Here is a 21,340-nt window from a genome sequence, read left to right as displayed (position 1 = left end):
CGTGTGTTGCGGGCGTTAGGTAATTGATTGAAGGCTCTCCATGGGGTCGCGACCGTTTAAGTTGGTGCGTTAGAGCGTGCGTTAGCAAGGGTAAGACGTTTGGGGAACATCACACAAAGGAGCAGTCGAACGTTGAGGATTGTACGCATTATCATTAATCCATGTATCATGTCGCCGCCTTACGTGCGACAAGTGGACATTTCAAGTCGTAGCGAGTGTGTTGTATCGCATGGACGAATGTCGTTGTGACAGCTTAAAACAGCCAGGAAACGAACACCTTGTAGAACCAGCTTCCATCCTTCTTGCCTGCGTTTTCGAGCTTCTTTTGCGCCTGATGAGCGACGAAAGCCTCCTCTTCGCGGTCGATCTCGTCCTTGCCGGTGTAGAAGTCGGCCTCGTGAGGCTTAACACCCTTGGACTTCATGAAGAACTTGTAGCCAAAAATGCAGATAAGGTAGATGGGGATGCCCTGGGTCGCAAGTCAATTTTGTTTTCAATGCCATAGCTTGGAGGATTTTCAACTTACGAGGTAGCCAGTGACAAAGTTCTTGTAGTCAAAGTTGCCGTACGCCTTGCCCTTGGTGAACACATTGAAATTCTTGGTCAATGCAATGAGGATACAGAAAAAGAGCGCAATGTAAGAACCCCAGAGGCCAAGGGGTGCAACATAAGCCATCTGGTCTTTGGTGATACCCTGGGCGCGGCGCGCACGAACGAAGTAAATGTGTGATACGAGCAGCGAGATCCAGGACAGCAGACCAAATATTGTGGTCAGGTTGACAAAGTAACCGAAGACGACCGTAGAGTCATCTGCAGCGTTCATGAAGGCGGTGCAGCAAAAGAGCGCTGAAATAGCCAGAGCAGGAACGGGGACACCACGCTTGTTGGTCCATTTGAAGATCTTGGGAGCGTGGCCCTCTTCGGCCAAACCGTAAATGGTACGCGAAGCGATGTACAGATCTGAGTTTGAAGCACTGAAGGTGAAGATCAGGAAGCATGCGTTGAGGATGTCAGGCAACGCCTTGATGCCGGCAATCCTGATAGCGACAACAAAAGGTGATGCGGAGGCTTTTGCCTTCTGTGAGTTGGCGAAAGCAAGATCCTTGGAGTTGTATGGAACCAGCATGCCCAGAAAGAATACAGCCAAGCAGTAGAAGAACAGAATTCGATAGAACGTAAGCTTGATGGCTCTTGGAATCGTCTTCCTGGGGTTTTGAGCCTCACCAACGGTGACACCGATCAGCTCAGTACCCAGATAGGCAAAGACGGCGTTGACCAGGGAGCTCCAGAATCCGTAGAACCTGCCCGCATCACCTTTACCGATGTACTCTCTAAACGCACCAGGGTTCTTGTAGTACTTGAAACCAGTTGCAGGGCCAGGACCGCCGCCGACGGCGAGAATGAAGGAGAGCAGAATGACACCGACGATGACCAAGACCTTGATCGAACTGAGCCAGAACTCGAGTTCACCGAAGAACTTGATACCGAAGTAGTTGATAGCACAGATCAGGACAAGGAAGATCAGGATGAAGATTCCGGGGTTGACTCTCTTCGGGTCCACCCATTCCTGGATGATTAAGGCGGAGGCTGTGAGTTGGTTGGGTGTTGTGATGATGTACTTGCACCAATACGTCCAGCCGAGAGCAAAACCGAGAGCAGGGTCGCAGAAGCGGGTAGCGTAACCGGCGAATCCAGAAGAGTGAGGAATCCAAGCGGCCATTTCACCAAGAGCAGTCATAACAATGTAGACGAGGAAACCGACAGATGTGTAGGCAATAAGGATGGAGCCAGGACTGCGATTGTTAGCACTGTCTACCTTCTGGCTGAAGATCAACTCACCCAGACTGAGCCAAGGCCTTTCCAGTACCGATAATCAGACCAGTTCCAATAGCACCACCAATGGCAATCATAGTAATGTGTCGGGACTTAAGACCTCGGTGAAGGTGATTGCCGTCCGTGTGCACTGCAACACCGTTCGAGTCCAGCACTGGTCCTGAGCTGGTGCCGGTCGTGTACTCGGACTTGCCATACTTCTCGGGGTCGCTGTTGTGAGGGCTGGCGCCGTCGGAGGAGCTTGAGCTCCTGTTGAAGATCGCCATCGTGGTCGATGTTCAGTCCCTAAAGTCGAAGGCGACCTTTGGTGGTGGGGTGGAGGACTGTTTACGGCAGCACAAAGGCAAGGAAACTCCAGTTGAAGTAGTCCTTGTATGTGCGCAGGGAGATGAGACAGCGAAAAGCCTTGCACGCCTGTGGCTACACGGCTGACCGGTACTTATACGAACGAGGCTGAGAGGAGCGGGCGCGAGAATCGGCCCACGAGCTTGCTGATAACACAAGCTATCAGGAGCGTTTGCAAGATGCGCCACTAAGCTGGGGAGGTAACCCAAGACGGCCAAGAGGGGACTTTCGCTCAGTGAAAGGATGGTGTGCGGAGCCCGATTCACAGTTCACCACACACCGAGCGCGCTGACGGTCCAGAGCTCTTATGTACAGCGCCAATCGCCCGGTCAGACATTTACTGGATCGGCGCGGAGGCTCTCCGCCGTGGTTGAGTGCCATATCACCTACCTATTGCGAACAAGCCCGTTTGCCAACCCTTGTCGAGGTATCCTTGGCAGATGCATGGCGGGGTGAAGCCAAGAGTAATACGTTGCCTGACTCTGTCGTTCGGTGTGATAAGGTTTGGTTCGACGTTTGTGGAGACAGACGAAAAGCGAATCATACCAACCATACGGATTAGACGCCGCGCAGCTGATAACCAACTCGAGGCGTTCACTGCGAGGACATTCACATCCCTAGGCGAACCTTGGGCACAAGACCTCTTCGCTCGCGGGCTATGCTGGATGCGCCGTGAGCTGCGGGCTGCATCTGGGCTGAACGCAGCTTGATGCGAAGAGATGCGAAGCGTGGGCGTGTGCAACAAGAGCAGCGCGGCGATACTTCCCCCACTCGTGCTTAGCGCGTGCTGTGTATCAGACACGCTTTCCTTCACTCGGTTAGCGCACATTCCGCTACCGAATCGCGATATTGCAAACGGCAGACGTCGCCACGCTCACAAGAGCATCAATGCTTACGTTCCGCCTGTGTGGGCAGCATCGCGTGCTCCGCCCCCCAGCGTCCCCACAGAGATATCGACATCGGGAGGATTCTGATACGGATCTTTTGTACGTGTTGAAATGACAGTCCAAATCAGAATGCAGGATGAGCACGACAACGCCAATGCGGCATTTGCTCTTCACTTCTAGAAGCATGGAGGTTGGCATCGCAACAGCGTGTCTTGATTTTCTTGCGTTCTGCCTGAGTGGGCTTAGCTGGAGGAACATTTACGGAACGACTATCGAAGGCTTCTGCATGCGTGACGGTCACCAACTGCTTCCGCCCGTATAGTGGCGCGGCTGTCGCCAGCATGACGACAAGCTAACCGCATCTCTAGGTTCACGAATGATTGCCTCTGCTGTTATCGGCTTGGCTGACGGGGCGGAGCTCAGGGAGGAGCTTGGTACACCGAGGGCCTTGTCTGGGAGATCATGTGTTTCTGTCTGTTTCTGGGTATATGGGCCCTCTATCCTGTCAATACGAGTGCATGAGGCTGCATGAGCGAGTTGGCCCCGGGATCGACCAGGCTTTGTGTTCGTTGGGTTCGAGATGGCAGCTTCGTACTGGCTAACTGATCAGCCAAAAGTAGACGAACACGGTCACATATTGCTAGCCTGTACTCGATTCAACATCTTAACTACCTTGAGTATCGACGCACTTGACATAACTCAGGGTCCTTCACCAATCCAGTCTGTTATTCTTGGTTCGTATACCCATCTGACGAGAATGGTACATGGTACAGTGATAAGAGCATCCACAGTTCTGAAGCACCACACAGCTTCTAGCATGGTATCCTGCTGGATGAAGCCAATCGCTCACCAGAGTAGGAGAGGTGTGAGCATCGATTCATTAAAGAAGAGATTACGCCCTGTTGACTCAAACCAGCTACCTAGACTAGGTGTTCAAGAGGACATCCTCGGTGTTTAAGAGGACATGCTCAGTAAGCTGGAAAGCACGATCAGTTACGCGCTTTCGAGACGGCCGGTAGGCGTGGAACATTCGCCCAACGAGACCACATTCAACAGTTGATCGATTGAGGATTTCGCAATCCACTTACAGATGCAGGTTGGTTTTCAACTGCAGCTTGACTTCCAACCAGCGGTGAGTCCAGATACGCGCCCTTCGCACGCCCAACTTTGACTTGTAAACCAAGCCTGGAAGCCTTCAGTAACTTCCATGCATTGCCATAACCATGTTTGGATTTAACTTGAGTTCTCGTCTGCTTCCGAGTAAATGGTTTATCAGTAGGTCATTGTTCGGCAGAACTGCTCTTGGTGCCTCGAAAGCTTTGATGAAAATATATACTTGCATCTAGCCTTTCTGCAGTATGAGAGATAGCCTCCACCCCAGCTTTGACAGCTACTCGCCTCTGACTGCTTAAATATCGTCTAGCCTAAACCCACCCAGGATATCAAGCAAGCCTTTGCCATAGTTGGGCTGCAGATCCTTTTCCTCGTCATTCGGACATCGAAGATAATTCGTGATATCCCTACCATCGAATTCTCTCGTCTCGAACCCGTTCCCCAGTGACGCAAACCTGTTCTCAGTGCGATACCCAATATCGTACTCCTCGTATCGTGGCTGCTCTATGATCTTCAGAAAGTGCCGTTACCTTGTGTGGCATACGGCGACTTTGAGTCAGATTGAATGACCATCTTTGATGAGGATGCTTCACTAGTGTGCTGTAACTTTGGCGGAGTTGCGGCTACTGGCATAGAATAGGTGTGTAGTGCTTTAGACTGATGCAAATGACAATGAACAGGATAAAGGATGATCGCGATGCTGCGTTGCTTGCAATGCATGTCTGATAGAGAAAGCTGAGTTGTCGACCTCGGGTTCAGAGCTCGAGATGTGGAGGTGACGGCCTGTTGCCCCAAATCGAAGAGCGGGGTAAATCGGGCACAATTCGCCTTCTGCAGTGACCTTTTGTAGCCTCGTAGACATGGTTTCATGTCTCGCAGGGTTGAGTGCACAGTGCAAGTCGTGATGGAAGCGAAAGAAGAACTGTCAACAAGACTGCACCGGTAGCTTGACTGTGTGAGCATGACCTTACTCACGGCAAGGTCGCCCATCGGTCGCAGGCGCCATCGCATCGTCTCACGAGCAGTAGTGTTGGCACCAACAATGCATCACAGTGCTGTTGCAGCCATGGTTCGGCCTGATGGCGGGTTCGGTGTGGAGAAGACATGTCAAATCAGGTACAGACAGGCGCAGACAGAGTTGAAGGGCGACCGTGCGCTCAGGGTCTTGCGCGTCTTGCGCGTCTTGCGCCTGTGCCTGGCCTTGAGCAATGGCGGGGTGATGCATGAGGTTGAGATGCTCGAGCGATTGGAGGTGACGTAAAGCAGACAGTGCACAGCCACCAGTGTGTTGCAGGCGGATAGCAAGGCTGAGTTATTGTGTCTGGTCAGCAGAGGAATCTCCGCAGTCCGCTGGAGGTGCAACTTGGTGTTCACTGTTCGGTCACGCCGCATGCTGGTGCGGTAGGGCTGATGCTCATAGCTCGCTTGGCAGCTCACTTGTTTGGAAGTTGCCAACCTCGAAACTGCTCGCCATGGAACACGCATGCCGCCGCTCATAGACGTCGCGCATTACTGAGCACTACACTGTCGCCTTAGTGTTCCCGTGATCGCCCAGCCACAAAATCCCCGGCAGACGTCCTCCCACCTCAACGGCCCGCTCCCTACGCCATAGACGCCCAAGAGACTCGCTTGGGACCTTCGAAACCACGCACAGGCAGCACGACCCCATTGTCTCCGGCCAAGACACGCCAGGCAGGCACGCCATAGTAGTCGCATCGAACAGCGCTGGTCGCATTGCCCCCACTTCACGGTTGCTGGAGGACTTGCGCCTGCTGGACTGCCAGACGCATCGCGCTCAGCTCCGCTCAGCGGCCCCGGCCATGCTGCATCTGCATCTGCATCTGCACATGCAATATACCCACGTAGCCTCGTGAATGACGACCTCGGGCTTCTCTCCCACACAGCACGCCTCCGTGGCTCCCTCGGCAAGCACGAGCAGCCATGTCGTATTATCAGGGCAACGGCCAGAACTACTACAACCCCAGCATACCGCACTCCACGCAGGGCTCACAGCAGCCCTACCAAGGCCCGTATGAACAGCACAATGGCGAGCAGGAAAATGGAGGAGCTGGAGGCTATGAGTACACCATTCCCGTTCGGCGCAACAGCTCTGCAAATCGGAACGACGAGCTGTTCATCGGCACCAACGCTGCGTCCCCTGCTATGAGCCAAGGACCGACATCCCCCACCGCTGGCAGCTATGGAAGCAACTACGGATACCAGTCGCCGCAGCAACAGTACAACCCTCAAAACTACAACGCTCCTGCTGTTGCGTTGCCGAATCCGCAGCACTACGGTGGTGTGAACAGGGCGTTCGCTGCCCCAGCCTCGTCTCACCAGCCATATATCCCAGCTGCATACGCTGATAGCGGACTGAACAGGAACAGCTCGGTCAGCCATCCGTATGGCTTCTCTCCCACCTCGCCGACCGCCACATATCCATCGCCCACAGCTTATCAAAACTCTCAATTTGGTCGGACAGCCTCCCTTCAGGGCAGGTCAGCTTACTCGCCTCCAGCCCCACCGCCACTTCCTGTGCCCCCTGGTAGTGCGCAGTCGCCCACAGATGACTGGGGCAGCTATCCAGCTCGAACGACATCCAGTGCTCACTCTCAATCTTACTACCAATCCTCTCACGCCCCACTTCCGTCGCTGCCAACACACGACACTGGCTACAATGCGCAAGACCGTGTTGCCAGGTACAACTCAACCTCAAGCCTTCACTCCAACCCCCTACCGCCGACACCAGAGGTGCCTCCTCACGCTTCTCCTCAGCGAACAAACACTGTGTCTTCTCGACCCCTGCCCGACCCCCCTACCGAATCTGACAGCGATGAGTACTTCTCTCCGCACAACGGTCCTTCGTACAACCAGGACCAACTGTTTGATGACGTTATGAATATGACCACGGGTAGCAGTCCAAGGATACAAGTACAGCAACCGAATGGTGCCGAGCATTACGATGAGATGGGCAGACGAATTCCAGGAAGGAACGGTGACCGTACGAACGGTGACCGCCTTGCACCATACCCTGTTCGTGATGTATACACAAGCGACGAGAGCGACGTAGAAGCGGCTGCCGGTTTAGCTGCACTGAGAATGGCGGAAGAGCAGGAACAAGCTGATGAAGCTCGCAGGCGTAGTGGGGGAGCTGGGCTCTTCAGCAGCTATGCCACAATGCCATCTCCGCCGCTTCCCAATGAACCTAGTCGGCCTGCAGAGCAAAGCGCCAGCGACAGCGATTACGCGCCAATTGACCTGGGCCTATACGGCGGCAACTTTGCGCCTTCGTTTGCATACGGAGGAGAACCAAGCCAACTAGTGGCTGGAAGCAGCCAAGGAGTTTCCTCTTCTGGCTCGCAACGAAGGTCTGAGCCCGCCAGCGATGACTACGATCCTATCCATCCTTTCCCGTCTTTCTCGACTAATGCGCGAGTTGATACCTTTGGTACGGGAGGGCTGGAGGAGCCAAGCGCACGGCGGCGGAGCTATGATGAAGGAGATGAGGTGACTCTGATGGACTCTGCCTCTGGCATGTCTGGCATGTCCGGTGCAACGCTGCTGCCCTCCTCTGCAATGCCTGGCGAGCCTCCGGACATGTTCTACCATCCTGGTATGACTAATAGGCCTCTGCCTCCTCCTCCAACAACCTCCAACAGCAGCCGCCAACGGATGAATCATGCAAGCACTAGCTCACAAGGATCCGGTTCTTACGAATACTGGCGTAACGCACCTTCATCTCGTGGCTCATACCCCGTAGACCCCACCTCCATGCAGATGGTGTCTCTGACTGGTGCCCATGTTCCACGTTCCACATCTCTGCTTCAGCACAGCAACCCACCAAGAGAGGTTCCATTACCGAGGTCGAAGACTGATGCCGAACAAGGACACAGGTTGCGACAGCCAAACAACCGGAACACCTTCTACGGTGGGGCTGCTGACAGCGATGGTAACACCATGACTCCTGCTAGTACTGACGCTGTTGCAATTGATCTGCCTACACTACCAACAGGAAGACGCTTTAACCCTGCTAAGTTATCCACGAACGATTTCAAGAAGTGCACCGAACCCTGGGCACTCAGCGCAGTCATCTCATGGCTGAAATTCATGACTGAAGGAGAGAACGACCTAAAAGAAGGACCGATCCAGGAAGGCCTCATTGCTCTCTTCACTCACAAAGTCCCTACGATGAATATCGCCGACGCAGAGACATTGAGCAGCCGAGTTGTACAGGACATGTACAAGGCAGGAACATTGGTTCACGACGAGGAATGGCTCAAGTTTTCGTCGAGCAGTATGACTGGCGTTATTTTCCAACTTACAGGTGCTGGTTGTTATGCGCCGATGCTGCACACATACGCAAGCCCTGGCCGCTGCTACTCGCATCATTGCCAGAGGACCTTGAAAAAGATCGATTTGCATTCACCAGCCGCTGCTGCTCGGTCTGAAGACTGGGCAACTTTCCACAAGATGAAGAAAGAAGATGTCGAAAAAGTCAACAAGAAGGAAATCGAACGCCAAAATATCCTGCACGAGATTGTCCAGGGAGAAGACAATTACATGGAGCGACTTGACGTACTGCGACGACTATACCGCGACAGACTTCTGTCTGCACAACCTCCTGTCATCCCGCCAAAGAAGCTCACCCGGTTCATTAACGACGTCTTCAGCAAAGCAGACGCTGTAAAGAAGGCAAACGAGGACCATCTTCTTCCGCAGATCAAGTACAGGCAGCAAGAACAGGGTCCTTGGATCAGCGGTTTCAGTGACATCTTCAGAGAGTGGATCAGAAAGGCAAGACAAGCGTACATCGAGTATGCTGCCGCCTTCCCTTATGCAAACTTCTTGGTACGTCAAGAGGCCGACAGGAACATGTTGTTCCGTGCTTTCTTAGACGAGGCTCGGTCAAATCGGCTGTCTAACAAGCTCTCATGGGACACCTTCCTCAAGGCTCCCATCGACAGACTGCAGCGTTATGGTCTACTCATCGATACGGTTATTAAGAATTCGACCGTGGATAACGAGGAGAAACGTAACCTCGTCATAGCCAAGGAGGAGATCAAAGCTGTAACGCTGGAGTGTGATGCTCGTGTAGCTGAGATGGGCCGCAAGGTCAGCCTCACTGATCTGCAATCTAAGCTCATCTTGCGACCTGGTATGCAGCGTGTTGAGCTCAATCTGGATCACCTGGGACGAGAACTCATCTTCCGAGGAGACCTGCAGAGGATGGGGGGTAGTCGATTCAACTGGCTCGAAACACACGCCCTGCTTTTCGACCACTATCTTGTGCTTGCCAAAACAGTCGCATACCGCGAACAGGATGGTGTAACAAAGTCAGAGAAGTACGACGTTTCCAGGCTTCCCATTCCTATGGATTTGCTTGTTCTGGAAAGTGAAGATGACGATCCTGTGGTACGCTCCAATCTGAAGGGCATTGCTCCTGTCAACCTGAACGGCAGGCTTCCTGTAGGAGCTGGACGGACTACGAGCAGTCCGAGCCCAGGCGTACTGCAACATACCACAACCTCCAACTCTATGGGCTCGACAAGCACTGGCACATCTGGGAAAACTATGGTCACGAGTACGAACTTGGAGAATCCCAAAGATGAGAAGATTCTATATCCCTTCAAGATCAAGCATCTGGGTAAAGAGACTTATACCCTCTACGCCTCGTCCGCTCAGAACAGAGCTGAGTGGTGCGACAAGCTCATCATCGCAAAGACTCGACATGCGGCAGCTTTGTTCGCTCAGAATGCAGAGCCTTTCCGACTGCGTGTGATGGCTGACGCTGCATTCGCGTACGACAGTGTCATGCCCACGCAGAAGGGCATCACTATTAAGGGAACACCACTCGACCGCTCAATCGAGGAGGTAGAGAAGCTCTTCTCCAACTCAGGCCGGCCTGTCCCAATTTGCAGAGCCCGCGTCAACTGCGCAACAGCCTTCAATCAGCCTTACGGTAAACATATCGTTGCTGTGGGTACCGACATTGGCGTGTATGTCTCGGACTACGATAACCCACGAGGTTGGTCAAAAGTATGTTTTAACAAGAGAAATCCCCTCAAGGCTCCGTACTAACCACTTACAGGCAATTCAAATCCCCCGAGTGACACAGATCGCAGTGCTTGAGCAGTTCAGTCTGATGCTGCTCATCTCTGACAAATCTCTAATCGCATATCACCTCGACGCCGTCTGTCCTGTTAGCGGTGTTCCTCCTTCCAATGACTCGACCCGTCGCGCACCCCAGAAACTCTCCGGCGCACGCGACATTGGATTCTTCGCCACAGGCACCATGAAAGATCGCACTTTGGTCTTCTACAAGAAGCGCGAAGGTCTTTCTTCCACTTTCAAAGTCCTCGAACCCGTGTATCAAAAGTCCACAGAAAAGAAATCTCGCATCTGGAAAACTGGCCGTACAGAGTTCTTCCGCGAATACGACGAATTCTACATCCCCGCTGACTGCTACACGATCAACCTTTTCCATTCGTCCCTCGCTATTTCCACGGCCAAGGGCTTTGAGGTTATGACTCTAGACAAGAAGCAGCCTTGGAGTGTCCCAGATCTCAAACAACAACACGTAGCCACTATCGCCTCGCGCCTTACCAACCAGGATCCCTTGGGAATGTTCCGTCTGTCCGACCAGGAATTCCTCCTCTGTTACGAAGAGTGTGCAGTTTACATCAATAAGAACGGCGACATCTCACGCTCAGTTATCATGGAGTTTGTTGGAAAGGCTAAAAGTGCAGCCATGTACGGGCCTTATGTGTTGTTGTTCGACCCTGATTTTGTGGAGATCAGGAACGCCCAGAATGGTCGATTGAGACAGGTCATCGCTGGAAGAGATGTTAAATGCCTGGACGACGGGCTCTCTGGGACCTCAGGGCACCACAGAACGATCAAAATGAGTTTGCAGCATCCACAGGTGGAGAGGTGCCAGGTCGTGGTCGAATTGGTGCTGAATGAGGGACAGAAAGAGTGAAAGTCTGGAGACATGGAGAGGAACCGAAGCAATCGTACGTCCAATCGGCGGCTTTGCAAGTAAGTGAACAAGATGGGTGATGGTTTGCATATAACGCTTGGTCTGTTTTAGTTCGCTGGATACCTTGTGATTTGTGTCGAGCTTATGTTGTTGGTCTTTTTCTGTTTTTGACTTGGGCAGTACGGCGATTTGGTTGGGCATCTGTCGATGCGCATGGATGGCTGTCCATGCTGGCATCGCGGCGCTACATAGTTCAACGATGATGTGCAGGCTTCAACAATTCTGTTTTTGCAACTGTAGTTGAGATGATGGATCCTTGAATTCGGTCAGTGGCTTGAAAACCACTAGTATGTTGTCACGGCTTGCGTGGAGTTTTGCTGTGTGATCTTCAGCAGATCACATTCATCAGATCGACTTTACGTTCACTTCACTCGATGTACAATGCCACTGACGCATGCAGCTGCAGAGAGGCGTTAGCCACGTCTTCGATCCGGGGCACCTCAGTAGGTTTGCGCCTCTCCCGTCATCCAGAGTGCTCTCAGGACGCCTATTCGTTCGGTGGAGCAGGGCATACGCTGCTGCTGTGGGGTATGCGTTGGATGGGAGCGGACCCACCAACCAGTAGTGGGCGGACGGAGGCAGGAAGGGTCGAGATGCGCTTGGTGTAGTGGCATGGCATGGAGTAGATCTGGGGTCCTGAGGTTGCACCGTGTGGTTTGCTCGGCTCACGCGACTGAGCTGAGTTTACCGATCAACAGTTGCATGGGATTTCGGGTCTGGGTGCTGGAATGTCAACAGTGGCAATGCGCAGACGGGTCATCATCGCCGTTCAGTGCGATGCGAATTTGCACACGAGTGTGATCGCTGTGGTCGTGGACAGTCGCTGAAGCCACCATAAACTGTTGTACTGGCTTTTTTGTTGACTGACCATTCATTACTTGCCTCTGTTCAAGAATCAATGTTCACTCAAACGATGTTGAGGGCGCGAATCGTCGAGGGCAGGGAAGTAGAAGCTGGAATGTCAAACCTGTGCGAGGCGAGGCACAGTACGTTGTCGCGATCATTGACGCAAACGGAAAGTAAGGATCTGTAGGGGGTGGACTAGCATGGAACATGATCAGTGCTGGAGATCGAGCCTTGGAAGGTTTATGAAGTCCAAGTCTCGATCGTGAGACTGGCTGAGCCGATTACTTGAGCAAAGCGATTTTGCTTTGAGTGCCTTTTCTGTTCTCGCCACTTGGAACCGCAATGGCCAACTCCTAAAGCCCAAGTTGTGACTTCAGTATGGACCGCTGTTATCCGCTTGTACTATGTGCGTCCCGCCGCGTAGAGTAGTTTGAATACGCCTTGGACAAGCGTAAATCTTTGGATCAATAGTTCACTACCAACATTGTGTACTAGCATTCAAAGACCATTCGAACCCAGAATCGCCACTCAACCAATGTCCTGCAGTCGACCAGTCATACTCTCTGAAACGATTTATAGTCTCGGTTGGTCTATTGAGGACAGTGATTCATGGCAATATGCCCAATCGAGAGACAGTGTTGGCCAGCGTTGGATGTATGTCTTTTTACTGTAGATCTTAGAACAGCCTCAGCTGGTATCTCAGATCCTGCATTAATACAATTCTTGATCGATGAGTAGTTCAAGTGCGTCAGATGCTACCGATGTGCCCAGCAACTGGTGCTGGTGATCTATGTTGATCTGTAGTGGAGTGAGCGCCACTCCAGGAGCGGCTTGTTGAGGAGACTTTGGGCATCTGGACAGACAGGGCGGTTACACAAAGGGGTTGGTGTTCATAAGCACGAAGGATCCAATAACGCTGTGGAGACAGCTGAAGCGCCTTTTCAGGCGGACCGCATCGTTCGTATACAAACTGTTTGTGTTGAGACACGCTCTTTCCCAGTGCTGGAGATAGTCCGCGGCCAAGATCGCAACGGCCCCTCAAATTCTCATCCTCGAATCCATTGTCTCGACGCCCCACCATCGTCACCATCTACCAGCCGCACGTTAAGCCTTTCAGAAGCTCTAGATCTCATGCTAAACGTCTTAACACGTGAGCTATCGCGCTTGCCAAGTCCTCGCCTGCATGATGCACTGTCTGACTTCTAGCGCTCCGACAAACCCTCCGCAGACCTTATCCGACACACACAACAACCAATCGAATGACGATGCCTGTACGGAGCTGCACCGACATGTCATGAGAATTGCGAGTCTTCATGCGCAGAAGTACACTGGAAGTCAGCTAGAAGCTCTCGTTGAGGTGCTAAAGCTTGAGCTCACACAGCCTCTACAGCCTCTACAGCCTTCCGCGGAGGGATTGGCTGGGAACATGTGCTTGGGGTGTCGGGGTGCAGCGTACGAATGTGGCAATTTTTGGGACGTTGATGAAGCCAGGAAGGAATAAGAAATGAGCGTGGGTAAGTTGTGGTCAACGTGCCACTATTGCACGCGTGCTTTGCGGGTACATCATACACATTGCTGTCCGGGTGCACAGTTCCTTTCTTACGGAAGTGGGCTTGAACATATACCGAGTTTCATCAGTCACGTCCCTCGCTGTCAGATCTCAACTCGTCATGGTTGAGAAAGCCACAAGTGCAAGTGTACAAAATCCTCACTCAGGGTGTTGCAAGCCGATTTCGCGATGTGATCGAACCAGACTCAAGCATGAGGCGCCCAGCACGCGCACGTTTGACTGCAAGTTATCGCGACCCATGTCGTCGTCTGATCAAAGCGTCGCATATACTTCACTGGTCGCAGGCCAAGGCTGCACTGCACTAGATCCGTTTCCTGAGTGAGGATTAGCGCAGCGAGTACCCTCGAAACTCATCGAGGCAGTACACAGCTGCCGTCGACCAATCCTGTTCATCAAGTCTCGCCTTGAGTTGCTTGTACATGTCTTGGGTCGCTATCGGGAACATCAGATCATTGTGCGTTTGTCCAACTAAGACCATGCAGATCAGGAGGGGCAAACGATCTGATCTTGGCCCACAATCCGTCCACGAAACACCAAGTCCCCGCGCTCCCCGTAAAAACTGCTCTGGTTTCCTGGGCCCACTTTGCTGGCCAACTCCACGGGATTGTACTGCGGAGATTGTTATGGAGCCCCATGTCTCACTGGCCTCGTTCACCTTGAGGCTCAACAACTGGAGTGGGGCGACCTGGGAGCAGATGCATGCATGATCTTAGCCTCTCACCACCAAGGTTTGATTGGTCGCAAGCGTCCATCTGCCGTGAAATCGGCCGCACTTTCGGAAGCAAGCTCGCGAGCTAAGGAGACCGCTCCGGAAGTGATCCAACCAGAATGTTGCCTCCATGAAAATTTGCGGATACTGGGGTGTGGGGTTGGTGGGCGGGTCGACGCAGTAGCCCCAGGCTTCACTGTTCTCCAGACCTAAGCGGCGCTCAACCGGCGCCAGTCCAGGGTCTTCGGCACTGGGTCTGGATGGAACCAGCCATGTCGCGATGTCTGTCGCTCACAAGCCGGGGAAGGATATATTGAGTCGAGTATGCCCTCTTTATGTCTCATCAGCTCCAAGCTTCTCCAGCTCCATCATCTGAGCATTTGCCTCACAGGACTCCTCGGACATCGTCTGTTGATCACAGGATCCTCTACCTTCAATCACGTCTTTACGTTTTACAACCACATCCCAAAATGGTTTTCGGACTCGGTGGCTCCCAGGAGCCTACATTGGACCAGGTCCACGACCAGCAGACACGCCGTCCTTCGGCTGTCGAGGTCGTCAATGAGGATGTCCGCCGCAAGAGTGTTGACAACCGCATCGTCACCGGCGCTTCTCAATTGACCACTCGTCAATCGATCGTCCCTGTCGCCTTGGTCACACTTCTCTTCTTCCTCTGGGGCTTCGCCTACGGTCTTCTCGATGTCCTCAACTCCCGCTTCCAGGTTGCGTTGGACATCAGCCAGGGAGAATCGTCTGGTCTTCAAGCTGCCTACTTTGGTGCCTACTTCATTGGCCCCCTCACCTACTCTGGTTGGTTCCTTCGCAAGTTTGGTTACCGCTACACCTTCATGCTTGGTCTCGGTATCTACTGCGTTGGTGCACTCATGTTCTGGCCTTCCGCTGTCAAGCGAAGCTTCGGTGGTTTCTGTGGCTCCATGTTCATCGTCGGCTCTGGATTGTCCACTCTTGAGACTTCTGCCAACCCCTACATCGCCGTCTGCGGTCCTCCTAAATGGGCTGAGTTCCGTCTGGAGCTTTCTCAGTCTTTCCAGGCTGTCGGCTCGGTCGTCGCCCCCGTCCTTGCTTCCTTCGTGATATTTAAAAACGTGGGAGAGGACGGCCGCTCTCTTCAGTCCGTCCAGTGGGTCTACCTTGGCATCGCTGTCTTCGTCGGTATCTTGGCTGGTGTCTTCTACTTTGCTCCGTAAGTGACCAAAAGCTCGCCCACGAATCAATAGCTAACACCCACTAGCATCCCTGAGATCACTGACTCAGACATGGCCGACCAGGCTGAGATGATGACATCCACTACCGGATACGTCGATAAGCCTCTCCGCAAGCAGTACACTCTCTTCTGGGGTGTCGCCGCTCAGTTCTGCTACGTTGGTGCTCAAGTCGGTATCGCCTCCTTCTTCATCAACTTCTTCACCCAGGCCCACCCCAATCTGAACATCACCGATGCTCACCACCAGGGAGCCAACTACTATGCTATTGCTCAGGCCCTCTTTGCCGTTGGTCGTTTCAGTGCCGCTGGATTTATGTACTTTGGTGTCAAGCCCCGCATGGTCCTTCTTGTTTACCAGACCCTGATCATGGTCTTCCTTGCCGCGGCCATTGGTGTCAACACTGGCAGTGTCACTGCTCCTAACTGGGGTGGTCTTGCTCTCCTCATGGTCGTTCTCTTCTTCGAGTCCTGTATCTTTCCCATCATCTTCGCACTTAGTAAGTCTCACCGTTTCCAAACGCTTCCAGAAAGCATTCTAACTGTAACCAGCTCTCCGCGGTCTCGGTCGCCACACTAAGCGCGGTGCTTCCTTCCTCGTCGCCTCCGTCTCGGGTGGTGCCGTCGTTCCCGTCATTCTTGGCAACGTCGCAGACCGCATCGGCACCCAGCGCGCCATGGTTGTTCCCTTGGCCTTCTTCGTCATCGCCTGGTCCTACCCCATCTACCTCAACTTGTACAAGGCTAAGGAACTCGATGCCTACACCGACTCCAAAGTCGGTACGTCTGAGGAGGGCACCGTTGACTTTGACTCCATCATTGCCAACAAGGATGTCGAGGCTGCTCGCTTTGAGCATAAGGCATAGAAGCCTGTTGCTAGAGTTTCTTGTTTTGAGGAGTACTGGACGGACAGCGGAATGATACCTGTTGATTTGCATGATACGCAGAGGATTGTACATGGACCTGCGACGAATTCCTTGTAGCCGGAGGGAGTTCTACACATACACCGGCTTTGCACATACGCTACTCATACCCCCATGATTATATAATTACCATCAAGTGTTTATAATTCCATTATCTGATTGCTCATCTCACACTCATGTGACAAGCACAAATGTTATAGTGAATGGGTGATGCCAACTTCTGACAAGGAGTCGCGTCAGCATTGAACAGGTAAAAGTCAAAAAGCACAAGCAAGCTTCTTCGCAAGCAACATATGTTTGCTCATCTTTTATTACATGCTAACAATTTGTAGATAAGTTGCTGAGAATAATGTATCGGGTGGGCTGAAGAAGGGACAGAAACGCACAACTACGTGAACCAAAACACCAGGGCAAGAAGCCATGCACCATCTACACCTATCACTCCACGTATCCCACCAACGCCACAGCTCCAGATGTATACTGCAAGGTCAACGAAAACCCAGAATGTGAGAGACTAGGAAAGGATGTTGCACAGAATCCACCAAAAGCAAAACAAAAAAAGAAGACGCATCAAGATCAGTACCGCAACGCAGAAGACGAAGAGGTCGACAGACGAACAAATGAGAACAGAAAATGCATCCGTGATGGCACTGTGTGCAGAGCCTTACTCCTACTAACGGTACCCACATATGGGACAGAAGTCAGGCGTATTGGCCGAGTTCGCAGCGCCGCAGTTGCTGCACACCCACGAGCCCGGAGCTGGCGAGCCCGCACTGCCGCATGCAGTGTGGCTCGCTGCGTAGGACTGGAACGCAGCGTTTTGTCTAACACCCCGATCACAGACAGGACAGACGTCGTACCAGTTCATGTTCAGTTCTCCGCACTCGTTGCAGTACCAGGTGTCGGCGGGCTGGTTGTAGTTGACGGCTGGGCTGGAGGCACTGTAATTTTTGGAGTTTGAGGAACACATGGTTGTTGGTTCTACAGGCTTCTTGTTCTTGATTCGGTGCGTTGGAGAATACTGGCTCGTGCAAGAAGACTGCTCGGCTTGGACTGGTGTGGGGATGATGTTGGATCTTCTTCGTCTTCCCAGGTTCAAGGCAAAGGTACCGATGGTCTTGAATGAGATTTTAGACTGATTGAGGACGAGCAAAAAGACTGAGGTTGGAGAGATAGGTACGAATTGGTGACGCAAAGCAGCTGATGGAAGAAGGATGATGGTTTTAGAGTTGATAGATGCGAGTCTATGGTGGTGAGAACACATCAAAACTTATACTTTGATATAGTGAAGCAATGAAAGTATAGTCCTTAGTCCTCGAACCCGAGTGTTTTACGGAGGGGCGTGTCGAAAACAGTGCCCTTGAGATCGAACGGTCTTTTCGGTAGTACTAGTGGGCATCGTGACTTCACCGTACGGTGAAGCTGTGTTGCGATTTTGCTTGCTTCATCCCTTGGACAAATTATGTCAGTTCGCTGTCCTCCCAAGGACTCTGTCGTGTCCGGAGCTGCCGTCTCTTAACAGGACTATGTTGACTCCTCAAGCCAAATGCTGTAAGTAAGCGCTGGCAAATGGGGGAAATCCCATCTCAGTCGAGCAGCCCTACGATACTCGTATTTGCATCGACTTGTGTGGTGGCTTGAACTGATAGAGCCACATTTGATGCCCTGTGGAGCCACACCAAGAAGTGGGAGTGTTCCGATGCACATCAGCAGGACCAACGCGCATATTCAAGCAAGAAGCCGCCTAGTATCGAACGACCTCTTCTCGTCATGGTAGCGCTTTTGCAACATATTACTTCGACTTGAGCCTCATATCATTGCGCTACATGTCGAGAGTGGTACCTGTGTCCAGGGATGACTTCGTCGTATACAATTTGAGAACGAGCTCCTTCAAAGTCCAGCCTTTGTAGCTATCGACACAGAAATGCGCCTCTTTGCCCTACACGATGCACAGCCTCGAGCGACTGTGTGTGCCCTTTGCTCGCACATCACCGAAGGTGCCACAAGAACACCGAACGGCGGGGGCCCTGATAAGGCTACGATGTACACTGCATTGTCGAAAGAGCGGTACGTCATTGTTCAGTAGGCATCCATTTTGCCTGGTTGCCTCTTCAGAGACTCAATCCGGAAGATTTGAAGCGAGGGAGCTGTGTCAGCGACATTGTGAGGTGTTGTGTTATGCGTATGATGGCTGGAGGACGCCGACGTGAGTGAAGCTGCTGAGTTGGCGCGTCAGCATGGTGAGAACAGCTCTAGATAAAAAAAAAACCCGAACATCAAAGAATGGAAAGCTTTCTTGGATTGCGTTGAAGCAAAGGACTATCGTGTTGACAACATACGCATGCATAGGAAGTAACTGTCCACGCGATTCAGCAAGGCCGCGAAAATAGACAAATTCTGGTGAATCATCGCGTAGTGATCTAGCCAATTTTTCGATGCCGTTTCCTAGGTACGTGATTTGATGTATTAGCAGATGAAGCGTGTGCGAGTGGTGCGGAGAAGGGCGACTTTTGGGTTGCCAAATCGGGAAGGAGGGGTACGCAGCTACATACGCAATAGCGGTTAAATAATTGTACAAAAGATAGGTTTCCTTGCAGCAGTCTCTCCTAAGTCTCTAGTCGTGGTCTGCCGCAGAATTGTAATCTTTAGCGAGATTTTGGTGAGCAACTTCCTTGGTAGTGTGATGAAGCTTGCTTTCCAATCTTCTAGTCTACTGTGTAGCAGGTATAAGTGTTGTGAGTGGGTCGCGCAGTAGCTAATAACCCGGCCCTTCGTATTGAAACTTTTACCGTACTGTACAGGGAGATATCAGTACAGTCAGTAGCTAACGCTGTTTCTATTAGATTGGATAGATAGTAGGAGTCCTTGCGTCTCCGGTCTGCATCCCTCACTTGCTTTCTCCACTCACAAAACTTATGCTGGTTACCACAGTATTCATATATGACGCAGAGCTCCGGATGTTCCCTCCTCAAAGTTCTTGCTTTGTGCGTATCAAGAAAATATAATCAGCGGCGCGCTGGAGTCAGCGAATAACAAGACGCCGTGGCACTGCTTGGGCATGCGTCAATGGCGCAGCATGCAGCTTGAACGTGAGTAATAAAGACTGGTAAGCGATATGGCCAGGTAAAGGTTAAGAATCTTCGCCGCGGAAGCTGAAAGATGATACGGGCTGGAGAAGGTTGACGAGACAGCAGGGACATGAACGAATACACGCTTGTGTGATATCATGACAACTCTGAGAATCGTCATGGGGTGCCATGTGCTTTTGTGTGCAATAAAGATATGCAGCTGTTGACTACTCTCGCCTATATTTGATATTTATATACAAGGTGATACATGCTGTCCGATCTTTCCAGTCTCTCCACATCGCCTTGCTACTGTGACCTATCCGCAGCAACCATGTCCGAGAAACCCCCCCAAGAACGCAATTCGCGAGAACCAGACGATTCGCCTGCACGCAAGGAATTGGCATCTCACTCTACCTCTAGTCGTGGTGGCAAGAGTAGAGCAGAAGAGATTGCACGAATCAACAAACTCGCTACCGCGCCTGGCGTGACCGCGGAGTCATTTGCACATCTCGACGAGAAGAAGATATTGCGAAAAATGGACTTGCATTTGATTCCCATGCTCGCACTGCTCTATCTGTTGTCGTTTTTGGATAGAGCCAATATCGGGAACGCGAAGATTGAGGGGCTGGTGGATACGTTGGGTATGAGCGGTATGCAGTATAATTTGTGTCTGACCGTGTTCTTCTTCACGTGCGTCCCAACAATATCATAACGATGCGAGGATAGGTACTGACAGATGTCAGATATGCTGCCTTCGAAATTCCCAGCAATCTTCTGCTCAAGCGGCTTAGGCCGTCCATCTGGCTACCAACGATTATGGTGGCCTGGGGCATTGTCATGACGCTGATGGGTATCGTGCAGAACTACCACAGTCTGCTGATTGCACGTATCTTTCTTGGTGCGACTGAGGCTGGTCTGTTCCCCGGCGTTGCGTGAGTATCGAATCTTGGAGCCATTCGAATGCCTTCACTGATAGCAGATAGGTACTACATCACCATGTGGTACTGCCACCACGAGGCACAGTTTCGACAGGCGCTATTCTTCAGCGCTGCGTCTGTTGCAGGAGCCTTTTCTGGGCTTCTGGCGTTCGGTATTGCGCATATGGATGGTGTTGGAAATCTGGAAGGATGGAGGTATGAAGGTCTGATAGAACAATCAGAGCAACTGCTGACGTGTGCAGGTGGATTTTTATCCTCGAGGGTATCTTGACCGTCATCGTTGCTATCCTGGCGTACTTCACGCTCTACGACTTCCCAGAAACAGCGAGCTTTCTGACCGAGGAAGAGCGAACTTTCGTAGTATATAGGCTGAAATATCAGGGGGCGTCGAATGAGACAGTCAATGGCGTGCGCGTGGCAGAAGACGATAGCTTCCAATGGAAGTTTGTGAAATCTGCATTCCTAGACTGGCAGATCTGGACTAGTGTTTGTATCTACTGGGGTACGTCGACAATCGATATCATTATCTTGGAGCTGACCAAGCTAGGTATCTCGTGTCCGCTGTACGGCATTTCTCTGTTTCTCCCTAGCATCATCCGTGGACTCGGATATACTTCTTCAACAGCACAGCTTTTGACCGTTCCCATCTACATCGCCGCATCAGTATTGGCAATCGCAGTAGCCTGGTGCAGTGATCGCGTCGGGAAAAGGTATCCTTTCATCCTGGTGTGCCTCTGCATCATGGCAGCTGGCTTCATCATGTGTATTGCAAGCACAAACCCAGGTGTTATCTACGCTGGCGTATTCGTTGTAGCTTGTGCTCTCTATCCTGCTTTTCCAGGCAACG

At 52.1% G+C, this 21,340-nt stretch overlaps 4 protein-coding genes across 4 annotated transcripts, besides 1 other annotated feature; 3 read left to right on the top strand and 1 right to left on the bottom strand.

The window, feature by feature from the left end:
• Positions 1-253: 253 nt before the first annotated feature.
• EKO05_0000352 (amino acid transporter) lies at positions 254-2,099 on the bottom strand (the record flags this gene model as incomplete). Its single annotated transcript, XM_038936362.1, has 3 exons — positions 254-469; positions 527-1,793; positions 1,840-2,099. The coding sequence occupies 3 exons, from the start codon at positions 2,097-2,099 to the stop codon at positions 254-256; spliced, it is 1,743 nt and encodes a 580-aa protein (XP_038802896.1).
• A 3,898-nt stretch (positions 2,100-5,997) lies between these two features.
• Positions 5,998-6,030: a tandem repeat.
• An 89-nt stretch (positions 6,031-6,119) lies between these two features.
• EKO05_0000351 (Rho guanine nucleotide exchange factor) lies at positions 6,120-11,157 on the top strand (the record flags this gene model as incomplete). The annotated part of the gene is made up of 2 exons (XM_038936840.1): positions 6,120-10,214; positions 10,267-11,157. 2 exons carry the CDS (start codon positions 6,120-6,122, stop codon positions 11,155-11,157), a joined length of 4,986 nt encoding a protein of 1,661 aa, XP_038802895.1.
• Positions 11,158-14,812: 3,655 nt separating this feature from the next.
• On the top strand, positions 14,813-16,430 carry EKO05_0000350 (uncharacterized protein; the record flags this gene model as incomplete). The annotated part of the gene is made up of 3 exons (XM_038936515.1): positions 14,813-15,546; positions 15,595-16,064; positions 16,117-16,430. 3 exons carry the CDS (start codon positions 14,813-14,815, stop codon positions 16,428-16,430), a joined length of 1,518 nt encoding a protein of 505 aa, XP_038802894.1.
• Positions 16,431-19,886: 3,456 nt separating this feature from the next.
• Positions 19,887-20,764, top strand: EKO05_0000349 (uncharacterized protein; the record flags this gene model as incomplete). Its single annotated transcript, XM_059635414.1, has 3 exons — positions 19,887-20,245; positions 20,299-20,487; positions 20,539-20,764. The coding sequence occupies 3 exons, from the start codon at positions 19,887-19,889 to the stop codon at positions 20,762-20,764; spliced, it is 774 nt and encodes a 257-aa protein (XP_059491397.1).
• Positions 20,765-21,340: the final 576 nt, after the last annotated feature.

This window comes from Ascochyta rabiei, chromosome 1, assembly GCF_004011695.2.
Source record: "Ascochyta rabiei chromosome 1, complete sequence".
NCBI lineage: Eukaryota > Fungi > Ascomycota > Dothideomycetes > Pleosporales > Didymellaceae > Ascochyta > Ascochyta rabiei.
Note: the sequence above shows the minus strand (reverse complement) of the source record. Positions and strands in the feature narration are given on the sequence as shown.